Consider the following 14,581-nt stretch of genomic DNA (forward strand, 5'->3'; position numbering starts at 1 on the left):
TTAAGCCAGCGCTCAAACTTCTCCACGACAGGCAGAGCGTTTCCTGACACTGCCACGGGTCTGGGGAGAACGGATGCGCAGGGCAAACAAAAGGATTTATTTCCCTTTTTATGATAAGATGACAATTCAGGAGCCCTGCAAATCCTGAAAAAGAAGTCTCTGGAGGATGGTTTCAAACAGAAATGAGCCTGGGAGCCGCTGCTGCTGTTTTGCTGATGGCATTTATATCCCCACTGCAAGCAGCAAAGGAAAGACTGGATCTGGAGGGGGGGGCAAGGCTTGGTCAGAGAATGCATGGAGAGCTGTCCCACCTGCAGCCCCCACCCCACGCACCTGCCTCACACAACACCTCCTGCATCATTCACACCATTGCCTTTCACTGTTATCCTTGAAGGGAGGCTGAACCAACAGAGGGAGGCAAGGTGGAACCACTGGGACCAGGCACACTGTCCTCAGCCACAACCGTCCCTGAGGTGGCAATGGGAGATGGGAACACCAAGATGAAAACCTGGCCACAGTGCGCTGCGGCTGCTGCACAACACCACAGAAGAGAAACTAACATTTGCCTCCAGTTCCCCATCGTGCATCTGAAAGGCTTGGAGTCATCCCCAAGGCATCCAACGAGATGTGTGTGTTTGCGGCATGTTTGTGCATGGAAAAATGAAAGCTCTCCGAGAATCATCTCCAAATACCAACATTGCACAAATGCTGTACCAACAGCACTATATCTATACATATCTAATGTCCCTGGGCTCCAAACCACGAAAAGAAAGTAAAATCAGCAAGCAGAGGTATGCCGAGCACCTCCCTTCCAGACACAGGGTAAATGCAAAAAGCATTTTATTCCCACATCTCCATTTTGCTCAGAACCGATCGCGCAGCCGTTTCACTCCAACTCAAGACCAACCAACGCAGAGCAGGATGCTCAATGACATCCATACATTCATGAACTAACCCAACCGCCACTCAATGCGATGCAAAGCGTTTGGTGGTCAATAGCTGCCAGCATCGATCCCTGCAAGCAGCATTCCCCAGCCCCTACAGCAGCCTCTGCCTGCACAGCTGCACAGTCACTGCCATCTCCCCTCGTCAGTGCCATCGATGGGGCTGCAGATGGAAGCCCAGCGTGAGGCCTTGGTGCCCACAGGGGTTGCTCAGCAGCGCTGCCTGCACCCAGCAAAAGGAGAGGTTTGGGCAGCAAGCAAACCACAAGCAGGGAGAGGCACGAGGAACCGCTGCATGCAAAATAAAGAGCGAGCGCTCCGCCTTTTCTAAGAGGTTTGTAGAGATGTAAAGTACGCTGGTTATTATTAAAGGTGACCCACAACGAGCAGAACAAATCTTCAAGCTTGTGCCAAAAGCCTCAACCTTGTGTTTGGGAAGGGAACAGCTTCTCTTAGGCCCTGCTGTGCATCTGCCATGTGTGAGCAGTGGGATCCCGCCCGGTGCCTTCAGCGCTGCAGGGCACAGCATCATCGTGGGGCCACGCGTGTCCCAGCAGCGCCTCATGGGCACAGCCTGAGCATCCCCGTGTCAAATGCTGTCAGAGCAGCTGGGTCCTCAACTAGTAGCTGTCAATCTCCATTTGTTTGCAAAGCCACGAAGAGGGCTTTTATATTCCTCTTAGAGATACGGAACAGGCACTCCGATTTGGCCTTAAATGAAAGCATGAGATAATGCTGGCTGCCGGTAGAGCTCAAAGACAGCGTTTAAACAGCATCAGAAACATCCGCAAAGACAAGAAGGAGGCGCCTTCGGGCTGCTGGACCTTCAACTCCATGACCAACATCCCACAAACTTCTTCAGCATGCTGCAGGGCCCATCAGCACTGCCATCCCCCAACAGGACCACGCTTGGGCAGAGGAAGCGATGACAGTTTGATGGAATAAGGCGTGCTATTCTCGTAGTGATTTTTTAATTTTATTATTATTTGGAGGAGGAGCCCTGGCATGTGTGGCCACAGCTCCTGCACTGCAGTCCTTGCCTGGAGGCCAGAGATGACACTGCTCGGCACCTTCCTCCTGCAGACTGCAGGGCAGTTCTGAAAAGCACCAGGTGTGGAAAGGTGCTGGTAGGAAGTACGGTTAAAAAACCCAAAAACAACAAAACCACCAAAACCCTCTAGGTGAAAACCTAAAGCACAGCAAAGCAATGGAATTGGATGCAGCCCTCCAGCTACACCAGCCCTGTCGCTTCTCCTCTCCCCTGAAGTTAAATTGAGGCAATTTTCATGAATATGTTAAATTGGCAGGAAAAACTCCGAGCAAAGAACAGCTTGTTTCTGCTTTGGAAATCCCTCTCTCAGCCTCATCGGGGTCCTTGCCAGTACCCAGCATCTCCTCCGCCATTAAGTTATGCTGTGTGTTAGCAGAAACCCTCACTGAGAAGAAAAAACCACCAGTAATGACTCAGCCCTCAGTGCAGGGTCATTTTACGGGGATTTCAGCTGCCCATCACGCTGCGACCAAGGACCCCGGGCTGCCCGTATCGATCCCACAGGTGCTGACCTGCTGAAATCAAAGCAACGCCCAGGGTGTGATTTTCAGATGGGAAGATGTAACGCTGCCTAAAACAACCCCCAGGTTCTGCTGGGATGGGGATGCCAGCATGTGCCTCTGCTTTATTACATTAATAAGCAGCCATTCAGCTCTCACGGTGTCTCCAAGCCAAAGTGACACACGGAGGTCTCGCCCTGCTTCTCTTCCCCATTTGATTTCTTGTTCCCACAAAGGCATGCCCATAAAAACGCTTGTTTGTTTGTTTTTTTTAATTATTATTTTATCCTGTTTTCCTCCAAGACACAGCCTCAGGAATAATACGTTTTGTTGTGGAGCTTTTCTGCCTTGGCAATGATGGGTATTACTCACAAATCGTGTCACACCCAGCTGTTCACCTTTGCTACAACCGCAGTTATTTTAATGGGAATGGTAAAAATAACTTGGGGAGAAAAATAACAGCAACTTTCCAGTTGGGTTTCCAGATTGAGACCTGACCTCGCACAGGCCACGTGCAGATCCTGATGTTAAAACCCAACTGAGCTTGTCCTACATGGAGAACAGAGCTCAGTGTGCCAAAACGGGCCCCAAAGGGCTCAGAGCTCAGCCCAACTGCGTCTCCCTGCCCATCACAGCCCACCCCAGCCAGGGCAGCACCAGGCACATAGGGCAGGGACAGAAATACAGCAGCAGACACATGGATGTCATCTCCCCACTCTCCACTGAACACTGCGGGGCACCCCACACAGCTGGAGCATCCCAGCCCCAGCACTGCAGGCAGACCCAAGGCACAGAGTTCTTTCATTTGCAGCATCTGGCTCCTTGGCAGGCTCCTCGGGCTATTCTGTCCCTAGCTGTTAAGCTGTCTCTAGCTCTGCTTCATGGGTTTGCTGCTTTTGGCATGTAGCAGTCTTTTCTCATCTTTCCAGTTCGTTATTTTGGCTGAACGTTGCTCTTAGAGCACGGCAATCAGACTACTCACATCTCCCTCTAGGAGCCACAATGCTCTTTCAGCACAAGCACTTGCTTTACTTCCCAGCCACAGCCACTCTTGTGAAGCACCATGCACTTGCAACCATGCAACCACCATTGCATCCATTGCAACCACCAACACACCATAAGCAATTGCACCCCAGAGGTCTCCAACAGCACGGAGAAGGCTCTGCATCTCTGCCAGTGGAAGGTGGCAGCTGGAGGCCTGGGACAACCAACAGGAGCAACTCAGGCATCCCCAAACCTGGAGCGTTTTTATGGGAAAACACCCTTCACCCCTTTTCCTTGCTTTTGGGGCAGACTTACAGCTTCTCTGTCCCCATGCAGAATCAAAGCCTCCACCACGAAGAACAGCAGAAAGACCAACACGAGCAGTGCAGCCAAGGGCACTGCTATGAACGGTTTGAGTTGGAAGGGACCTTTGAAGGCTATCTGGTTCCAGTCCCCCGCAGTGCACAAAGACACCCACAGCTCCATCAGGTGCTATGAGCCCCATCCAGCCTGACCTTGAATGCTTCTCTCCCAGATCCCAGCAAGGACCCACAGGATCATTCGTCCTGGGACTCAGGGCGCATTTATCCCTCCTGAAAGAATAATCCCATAAAGGAAAAATTACAACAGATCTCAGAGCATTTAAATGCATTTCCATAACCATTCATAACGATTCCCAGACAGCAGCCTTCATTAAGTTGGAGCAGAGGCTGAGAGCACCAATTAGCAGCAGAAGCATTAAGGAAGAAGGATGGAAGCCATACCCAACCTGCCTGGCTTTGCAGGAAGCAGCGCAGGTCAGCATTGGTTGGGACACAGAACCAGCTCAGGTCCCATGAAGGAAATAAAATAACACCTTTTTCCCTCCCATTCTCTCTCCTTTTCAGCAGATTCCTTAGCTTTACGCTGTGCAGTCCTGTTGATGGACCATGGCAGCACGACCCTGCTGCTGAGCTCCTACATACAGCAGCAAAGTCACTGACTTTGACCCCTTCCAGCAGATGCAATCTGCTCAGCCCTGTTAGAAGCTTGGTCAAGTTCAGCCTCAAACTGACAGCAAAGATGCTCACCAGTGCAACATACAAACCAACAGAAAAGATCAAATCAGCTATTTAAAGGATAAGCGTTATGGATTTTTGTTTTCCTAAGAGCCACGAGCAATTATTTTTGAGCACAGAGATCTTAGCCATTCGTTTATCCCAAAAATAAAAGTGGGAGAAAGAGGAAATGATTGCTTTTTCATTATTTGTCAGGCTGCCGGCACTGAAACAAAGTCAGAGGGCTGCCAGGAGATCTCCTTTGATCCAAGTAAGAATTGTCCTCAAACATTTCAAACCCACAGGGGGGAAAAAAAAAAAAAAAAAGAAAAAAAAAAAAAGTCAAATCTTTCCACCACAATTCTAAAGATAAATACCTGAGCAACAAAAGAAACCCTCCTCCCACATGCACGAGATGCTGCTGCTCACCCCAAGCACTGAGGCTTTATAAAGATGCTGTTGGGGTGCACCAAAACTGGACCAGGAACGGCCAGGCCCAACATCATCATTCACAGCGAGTTAGAGATATTAAAAAATATATATAGAAAAGACTCTACATCAGGAACCAATTTACTTTTGCTGCTCCACAGAGCAATCATGCCCCAGGACCTGCAGCTAAATGGCTGGAGCTCACGTAACTGGAACAGCAAAGGCAGCGGCAGAGAACTTGAATGGCTTATGAAATTCAATTGAAATTGATGGTTGGGAAAGGGAAACATTTAACACCCTGCCAGTTTAACGTCAGAGCGCACATGTGTGCATTTATACATGGACTGAGAAAGGTGGGAGCTTGTTTTCTGCATGCTTACAAGCCCGTGACCCCCCACGGTGCTCAGGGAAGGAGGCTGCACCTTCCTGCAGCAATTTAGCCAACACTTTGGTATCTCAGCACCCCAGACTCCTCCTCCCTGTGAGAACCTTTAACACAAAATCCATCATCAGTGCACTGCTGCCTTCACAACCTGCAAGGCTGGGAGCCCACATCCACGCAGCTGCAGCATCCCCACTGCTGGGGAGGTGGGAGCACCGCCGGCTGCCGCTGTGCCTCCAGGCGCAGATCACTTCAGTGCAGAGCCCATCTCTGATGAGCAATAGAGGAAAATTGTTGACAGGGCCGTGCTTCTCAATCGACTCAAAAATATCGTTTTGCAGAGTATTTTCACAGCTCAGCGGAAGGTGGAAGGAAAGACAATATTACAGTCGCACAGGAAAGAAGAATGTAAGTCGTTATAATTTGCTTACAGTCATTTTCTTGTTGGTTCAACCTTCGGAGATGAGGCCCCCTAACTGGTTCCCCTTCTGACTCAGACATCAAACCTCACATCAGATGGACACGGGTAAAATGTTCAGGACTGGGCTCCCACTCCCAACTCCTCCAGGACCCTCAGTGCTTGCTGGGGTTTGCGGTCAGTGCTGTGATCCCAGCAAGCACTCAGCCACGTGGAGGCAGAGCTCTCCTCCATGGCGCTGCCCATTGGTTCACACTGGTGAGAACCAAGCAGCCTTCATGCTTTGTGCCCTCACGGTTAATGGGAAAGGAAAAAAAAAAAGAGAAATGCACAAATAATGAAATGAGGTTGTAAAAATAAAACAACGCTCCTGGACTTCTCCATCCGAGGCAGCGCCTGGAGCAAATTCTTACAAACAAATTAAAAGCCCTGAATATTAGGCCTTTAATGCAAACACAGCCAAGCAACTGAAGCAGGAATGTACCTGCATAACGCATCACCCACTGCAAGAGACACACAGACATCCACCACCTGAGAAGCATCCCCTGCCAGTAATGGCTCTGGTCATCCACTGGGGAGAGCGTGGGGGAGGAAGGAATGGCCCTGAAGTGTTACAGTAGATACGGGCTACTCAAAAACCAATGGCAATCTATTGTTTCTTGTATTATTTTTTTTTTAATTTGGTACAGTTTCTATTTGTCAAAAGATGCTTTTTTAAAAAAAAAAAAAAAAAAAAAAAAAGCCAAGCAAAGCCCCACTGACTCTGACTGAGCACATTAATGGGCTTTAGATTTTGCCCATTCTCTACATTAAAGCAAGAAACCTGCAGCAGTTTTGTTTCTTTAAACACCAGGGGACTGATTACTGTGCAATGAGCACAGGTTCCTCCCACCAAGCAGACAGATGGGCTGCTGCTCTGCAACCCCTCCACTGCAGGGCTGAGCTGAGCTGCTGGCAGGGGGACATTCAGCCCTCAGCCCTAATTGCCAGCAGTGAGACTCACTAAAGGCCCCGAGCACTTTGGGGATGGGGAAACACAGGGTGAGGAGGAGAGCTGGAGCAGGGCGCTGAGCACTAAGGGGCTCTGCAGGAACCCACTGCTGGTCTCCATCCCACCGAGCCAAGCAGAGGCCCACAGCCCTCAGCCCTGCCCTCCTGCACAGCCCTGTGTTACCCTGTGTGCTTCACCCCGCTCATCCTCAGGGAACAGCAGCAAAGCAGAGGAGGAAGCAGGCAATTCCCCGCCATCTGAAAGCTCACTTTCTAAATCAAATCAATTTTTCTAACATAATTTGCCTAATCTAAATCACTGACCCATGCATTTTCTCACAATCCTTTGACAAGAGCTGCACCAATTGAAGCAAAGCTAAAACACTTCAACCAGACCAATTCATAGGAGTCTTTAGAGGAATTCTTTCATCACTGTAATTAATTCTTTAAGTACCACAGTGGGATGCTCAGAATTCAAACCCAGTCCAAGGAGTAATGATTATACTAATGGGAGAAGCTGTGAAGTAAATAAATGCAAGTGCCCCACTGGAAGAGAGAGCCTTCATAGGAGATAACAGCAAGACGGGCTCCTGCACACCGACTGGGGCCCAGCTCACACCAGTGAGCTCATCACAGCTCCAAGGGTGCTGCATATGCAGATGGCTTTGCTGTGTGTGATGTGGATGGGTACCTGGGCTCTAAAAGGCTGCAGCTGCAGAACGGCTCTGCAGCACAGCCCCTCAAAGGACAGCCCTGCTCCCTGCAGCCAGGGTTGGGTGCTGATGTCAGCCGTAAGAACATCACCTCCATCTCTCACCCTGTGCCAAAGACTTCCCATAACTCTTGTAATGGGGCAGAAGCCCACTCTGCTCCTCATGCCCATAGGTACCGTGCTCCCAGCACATAGACTGCAGCCCAGCAGCACCTGCTCTCATCCCCCTCTGGGAGCTACAGATGGAAGAATGAATCATATTTGAAATGGGGAAAAAAAAAATAAAATACCTCAACTGCAATAAAATTCAAGCTGTCTTATGTTTCACTTGCCTTTTCCTTTTGTAATGATGGAGTTGAACCTTTCTTTGCACCAATATCACGGTAATAACTTTCAGCGGGCTACTCCTAAGCAAAAGACAGAAAATGAGTAACTGAGCTGCATTAAAAAAAAAAAAAGAAAAAAAGAGGAGGAAACCTTTGTATATTAATTCTCATGGCTGACAGCGATGAGGATTTAATAATGTTAGTAACTAAGCTGCTCCATTACTTCCAAACACCTTGGAGGAGAATGCCTTTGAGCAAGATGAGTGCCAACGCAACGGCCTGCTCTGCACCTGTGGAGCACAACCCACAGCTCAGCACCACCAGCATCCCTCACCCTTTGTTCTGCCAACAGCCTCCACCTGTGAATGCAGGCACAGCCCAGGCTCAGCTGCTCCTCCCCGAGCAGCTCCCACCCCTTCAACCATTGGACCCATTCTGTGACAGCAAATGGATCGAGCGGGAGGCTGGCCTGCTTTTGAAACTGAACAAACTGATGGTCGACAAAGGATGGTGTTTACGTTGCCTCTCCATAGATTGCTGACACGCATCTCTCTCTCTCTCTCTCTCCATCTCATGGCCAAGGTTTGGGAAGAAAGCGTTTTTAAAGAAAAATAATAATAATAAAGCGAGAAAGCGTACTCGAATCTGGAGCACATCATAAATTCATGAAGCTTTCTGAACGCTGTCAGAAATCAAACACGTTTACATAAACAAAGAAAAGCTGAAAGTGTGCAGCAAGAGGATTTCTGGATAGCGTGAAAGAAATGTTAATATTTGCACTGCACCTGAGCCTGCAGCCCAACCTGTGCGAGTAGGAAACCCTCCCAGGGAGCCCTCCGTGCATCACAAGGCCCTTCCCATCAATTCCAGCATCCCAGTGGGGAACAAGAACTCTGAGAGAGAGGAAATGCACGGAGATCCCCCACCCCGCTCAGAGGAGCATATCCCTGCCCAGAGGGTCAGCGGGTTGCTGATCCCTCCTCCGTGAGACACAGAGGGGATGGGGATAAAAGCTGGAGGAGGGAGAGCAGGGATGCCTGCAGTCACAGCAACTCACATCACAGCATGAGAAGTGCACGGAACACATCTCATTGCCACGCTAAGCTGCCTTAAACACAGAGCTAACAGCGCTCAGGGTGAGAGCTGCGGAGCCCCTATCATCCCCTGTAATAATACAGCACATTAATTGGACTGTATTGATTTGTTTTTTAATGTAACTGTTTTGGCATCCAAACCTCAGGAGAATCTATCGATCAGCTGCAGTCAGGTGTCAGTGCATAGAGCTCTGCAACCGAGCTGCAGAAAGCAAGCAGACCCAGGGGCAGTGCGGGCTCTTCCCTCTCAGAAGCCCCACGGTGCCCAGGTCACAGCGTTGCCCCCACGGTGCCTAAACCCACAGCAGCTTCACCACCTGCACAGCAGCTGCCGGAGGATCGCACAGACACAAAACAGAAGCCAAATGCCTGAAATGCGTTGCCCTGATGGGTGTGAGAGCTGGAGGCAGCTGGCGATGTCAGCCTAACCCCGGCGCCCCTCAACCACATGCATTTGGAGTCTGATTGGGCAGAACGCTAAAACTTGCACCGGCGTGCAGAAAATAACCCACAACTCCAGGACTGCACTCTGCAAACCTGTTGTACAGCAGCCAGCACAGCTGCTCCTCGTTGCTCCTGACGAGCCTCACCACAACATGGAGGCACTCGTTATGCAAAGCAGCACGGGGACAAACACCCCAAAGCACGCACACCGCCCGCCCCACAGCTCTCCTCAGGTCTGAACACAGCAGCCAGAGCCCTACAGGAGAACTTTTGGACCAATGGGTGGCTGCATCCTTTGGCCTCATGTTGGAGGTCGTGCTCCAGACAGCTGCCCCATGCTGAAGCCGTGGCTGCGCACCTGCCTCAGCCCCACAGGGAGCCATAGGGAGCTACAGGTGTGCGTGGCACACACCCACAGACTGCTGTGCCCCCAGAGCCCCCACCCACAGGGCGCAGCACGGCCCGGCGGGAGGCCCGCAGCCACAGCCGGTTTTCCATATGCTGAAGCACTCGGATCCGTGCTGGAAGCATTACACCCACAGCCCGATCTCACCATGGTAGCTGCCCACACAGGAGGAGAGGGGAACAGCAGAAAAAAGATTACCATTAACGTGGCAAAGCAATAAGGGGAAAAAAAAAAAAGAAAAAAAAAAAAAGAACGAGAAAGAACACATTCCTTCGCTGTTTTTAACTCTCTCCTTGGTTAAACGCTGAGGACTAAGAGCGGTGCATCGCGGTGCCCGCAGGAAAGCATTGCTGTGCCCACCACCTGGGCTCGGCGGGATCCCCATCACAGCCCGGGCAGGGAAAGGGCCCTCCTGCCCCACGGGAACCCTTCCCACATCGTTTCTCCTCATCCTGCAGCCTCTGCCTCCGTCCCTCCGCTCGGTTTTTCCCTCCCCGGCTTCGTTTCGGAAGTTTTCCCGTGTCGCGGCCGAGCGGAGCGCCGCACGACTGCAGCCCCGCCGCTCCGTAACGCCGGGCTCCGAGCAGCCGCTGCCGGGCACAGCGGGCGGCACGCGGGGAGCTGCTCCGGGAGCCCCTTCCGAACCGGGACCGGGGACTGAAAGCGCAGAGGAGACGCGTAGGAGGCATTAACCCCCCCAAGGGCCCGACCCTGCCCGCGTAGCCCCAGTTTTATTGCAAGTAATTGCAAGAAGCCCCTCGGCAACAGCAGAAGAGCGCGTTCCCGGAGCGCTCCCCACATCTCCCTCCCCAGCGCCCGCGGACCCCCAAACTCCTCCACCCCCCCCCCCCCGGTGCCCCCCGACCCGGCGCGGGCACCGCACGGAGCCGCGTTCAGAAAAGCGAAACGTAGAGAAAGGGGGAAAGGAAAGGAAGATGAAGGATAAAATTAAAAAAGAAGAAATAATAAAAAAAAAAAGAAATAAGAAGAGTTGCAGGGTCGCGGCGGAGGGGTTACCTCGGCAGAGGAGCAGCAGCGGCGGCAGGAGCAGCGCGGGGCCCGGGGGGAGCATCCTCCTCGCTCCATGCCCAGAAGTAGTCATGGTGCTGATTTATGGGCGCGGGGCGGGCGGGGGCCGGGGGTGTCGCGGCGCCGCCGGTAACCACTCCCCCGCCGCTCCCCCGCTCCGGAGCCCCGCGGGGGGTGGGGATGGGGTTGGGGATGGGGGGGGGGGGGGCACGGCCCCACCGCCCCGCTCTCACCGCCGCATGGCCGCCGCTGCTCCCCGCTCACCTGCGGGGACGGGACGCTGAGCGAGGGCTCCGCGTGCGAGCCTCACCCGCTCCCCGCTCCTCCCCGCCCCCCCCCCCCCGCCCCGGGGCCCGCCCGAGGCCGCTGCCCCCGGGGCCCGGCCGGATCCCCCCGAGCGGCGGCGGGGCTGCCCCGGGCGGCCCGAGCGGAGCGGAGCGGAGCGGAGCGGAGAGAGCAGAGCGCGGTGGGGCGGAGGGAAGAGCGCGGCTCCCCCCTCGCGGCCGCCGCCGTCACTGCGCGGGGCCGGCGGGCCGGGAGGGGCGCGAAGGGGTGTGCAGAGCTGAGGGCGAGGAGACGGGAGAAGCGTTCTGCAAGGAGCGGTGCGATGGGGTTTGCAAACAGCCCTGCGAAGCGGGAGTTTGCAAAGCGGCGCGCGCAGCGGTTCGCCGAGAGCCGTGCAAAAAATGCGCTGCGAAAGAACGCGCCGCTCGCGGAGCCTCGCGAGGCGCTTTGCGAAGGGGCGCGCGGAGGAACGCAAGCGGCGGTCAGCAAAGGGCGCAGCCCCGGACCTCTGCCCTTGAATGCCGCGCTGCTGGAAACCAGATGGCGGTGACAGCCGGCGCGGGCCTTCGGGAAGCCGTTGCTGCGATTGCCATCAATCCAGCAAGGCAAAACAGGAGAATAACCGAAGAAAGTGTCCCTCTGGGATCCTTGCAAACAGGTCCCCGAGTTGGGTTTTCCGCTCCCTGCACAAGCATGCTTTTCTGTTCCACTTGCTGTCCTCTGGTTCACAGTTGTTGCTGCTCTTATGAACGTGGTACCAAATTGCAGCCTCGTATTTTACTGCTGCACCCAAACAGAGCGACGGCGGCTGGGAGTGAGGCCTCTTCAACATTCAGATCATAAAGCATCCTTTGGTTATCCCTTCTTTATTTGCCATAATAGCTGGTCGTAAAACCCACTTTTAAGGAAATAATTGTGTACAGAAGAATCAGTCGCATGCCACAGAGATGCTGTTATTTGCATAATTACGAGGAGCCTGATTTTATCTCTTTAGCTTTGTCAAAACAAAGAGGAGCGATCTCGCACCATGTTTCTGATGCCCTTGAACCAACCAGAACATGCAGCCCTTAATTCCACTGAGCCTGGGCTCATGGGCTTCACACACAGTTTGTGCTGTGAGGTCTCCTTGCTCTCTGCCCAAGGCTGGGGCAACCCAGCTCCTGCTCCCCTGTGGCAAAGAAGCACAGATGCTCAGCGAGGGGCTCTGTGCTTCTCTGGCTCCACAGCAGGTGGAGCAGATATGGGTTTAATCAGCACCTCGATCGGATCCAGCTGTTCTTTTTCATGGGCTCCATCCCTATTAAGAATTACCTTTGCATCAGAAGCATGCTGTGCTGTCACCTGTACTGCTCGGTGCCAGCAGGTGGGTGGGAGGGCACAAGCAGCACAGAGCCCCAAGGGAGGGCAGGGAGGCGTTCCAGGCCAGATATAGAAAAAGGGATCTTCTCAGCACAAGCCCAGGCAGGCAGCACTTCACCCCCCCCCCCCCCCCCCCCCCCCCCATCCTCAGAAATTCAGGTCTGCCTCTCTAATGAAGAGGAGAGACTCCTGCCACCAGGAGCACTGCAAAAAATTAATGGAGATTACGGCTGTAACTGCTTGAATCAAATGCAGACCCATGTGTGGCGCGGCCCTTTTGCAATTTTAGCAGCTTGCAGCAGCCCTGTTTACAGCTGTCCCTGCCTCATCTGAGCCCAGCAGGAATGAAGCTGATAGAAAGCGAGCAAAGTGAATTAGGAGCAGAGAGGCTGTGAGCGCAGTGCATCCCGCTGCAGCCACTCCGGGAGATTCGTCTTTCAGACAGCACCAAGTGCTCCCCTCCCCTCCCCCTTGTGTGCAAAGCGCCCCGGCGTTGGCACTGAAAGGACAGCACAGCCCCCGGGTCCGGCAGGGAAGGGCTGATGGCTCTGAGCACGGCCCCGCTCCTACGGGAGCTCCGGGGGAGGAAAGCTCAGCCCAAGCTTTCCTCCTTCCTTCTATGGGAGCTGAGGGAGAGCTCAGGGCACCGCTGGGGCTGCTGGTTGAGCAATGCTTGCAGGGTGTCTGAACGCAGCGTTTGTTGGGATGCAGAGATGAGGAGACCTGAGGGCAGAGGGACCCCGCTGCTCACAGCTCAGCCTCAGATCCTGCTCTGCGGGACAGGGGCTCCCAGGCACAAAACTATTGATTTCCACCTCTACTTTAACAAATGAGTGGGGAAATTTCCACTCCTTAGAGCAGGAGATGCTCTGAATATTTATGTTATTGTTCACCGATGGAAGAAAAGAAAAAGTGCCATAAATGCACATATTTGGTGACCCAATTTGAGTGGCTCATTACAATCAGATCAAGCTAATTGCCAGCCTTGTATTTCATTTGGCAACTTGTTAAGCTAATTGAACAAAATAAAACTAATGAACAATTATAATGAAGTTTATAATTAGACCATTGAAAAAACCCAGTGTGAGAGTGTTTAAGGCATAATGAATGTTCAGGAGGCGCGGGAGGAGTTGGGCAGCGAAGCCAAATGCTCCTTCCCAGGCCCAGAGATGGTGGTGTGTCACTGCTCCCAAATCACATCAAGGCAGCGTAATATTAATTACATTCATGCCCTTCAAGTATGCACATGGCATTTAGCGACCCTAAAGCGAGGGCTGAGCCTATTAGAGAGGCAGCTGAGAGCCGGGTGCTGTGCTGAGCTCCCTGCACTGCCATGCATGTCTTGGCCCCGTCAGGGCAGGGCTGTTGTGCTGCAGGGGCTGCATCCTAACAGGACGATGCATCGCTCCAGTGCAGAACTGCTTTGCCAGTTAAGAGCCAGGGAGACAAACCAGGAGGAACAGAAAGAGCGGAACATGAGAGAGCGATCGCACAGAAATCCAATGGGGCAGCACCAAGCGCAGCTGGAACAGCGATCCCAGCACACAGCAGCCTCCTCGTGCTGCTCTGGGCTTCTCCTTCCTCGGTTCCCTGTCCCTGCACAGCAGCACGGCTCAGCAAACAGGAATAAACCCTAAAGCAAAGCGTGAAACAGGCCCCTCGATGCAAGATAACCGGGGCCATTTGCAGCCTCGCTTGGCATTTGCATTGAAGAACAAACCCTGTACCAGAACTTCTCTCCATGCTTTACACTCCTGCATTAATTCATGAAGTGTCGTGTATCTGGCATATTTCATTATACATAAGTACCAGGCCAATTAAAACCCTCAGGTGAGTGCAGCAGCCGCACAGCCAGGCTGGCACAGCCAGGCCCATGGAGGCGCAGAGCCGGACCCGCTCAGCTCAGCTCCCTTCCTGCAGGCAGGTTATTTCAGCTCAGTGGTACCTTTTTGTAGCTAACAGCAGCTGAAGAGGCTCAACCCCACCGTGGGGTGGGAATGTTACCCTGCACCAACCACTTCTGCCTTTAAATTGCTACAGAAAGGGAATGGCACTGACAAAGGGAACTCTGGAGAGCAAATTCCTTAGCAGTGCGAACCTCTGTGTGCTCTTCAATATGCCATCATAATCAACAATCCTGAGTACGTTTTTTTTTCCTATGGGTCCTCATTGTGTCAGCCAGGACCTCAGG

At 52.9% G+C, this 14,581-nt stretch overlaps 1 protein-coding gene across 1 annotated transcript in view; it reads right to left on the reverse strand.

Annotated features, from left to right (window-relative positions):
* The window catches only part of TMEM132B (transmembrane protein 132B), a gene marked incomplete at both ends in the record, with an annotated part of 174,251 nt that extends 163,432 nt beyond the window's left edge, over positions 1-10,819 (reverse strand). Inside the window, one exon of the mRNA XM_079544007.1 lies at positions 10,735-10,819. Coding sequence (XP_079400133.1) covers positions 10,735-10,819 — 85 coding nt within the window. The remainder of the gene's footprint in view (positions 1-10,734) is intronic.
* Between the last annotated feature and the right edge of the window lie 3,762 nt (positions 10,820-14,581).

The sequence above is a fragment of the Tetrao urogallus genome (genome assembly GCF_951394365.1).
Source record: "Tetrao urogallus genome assembly, chromosome: 17".
NCBI classification, from domain to species: Eukaryota; Metazoa; Chordata; class Aves; order Galliformes; family Phasianidae; genus Tetrao; species Tetrao urogallus.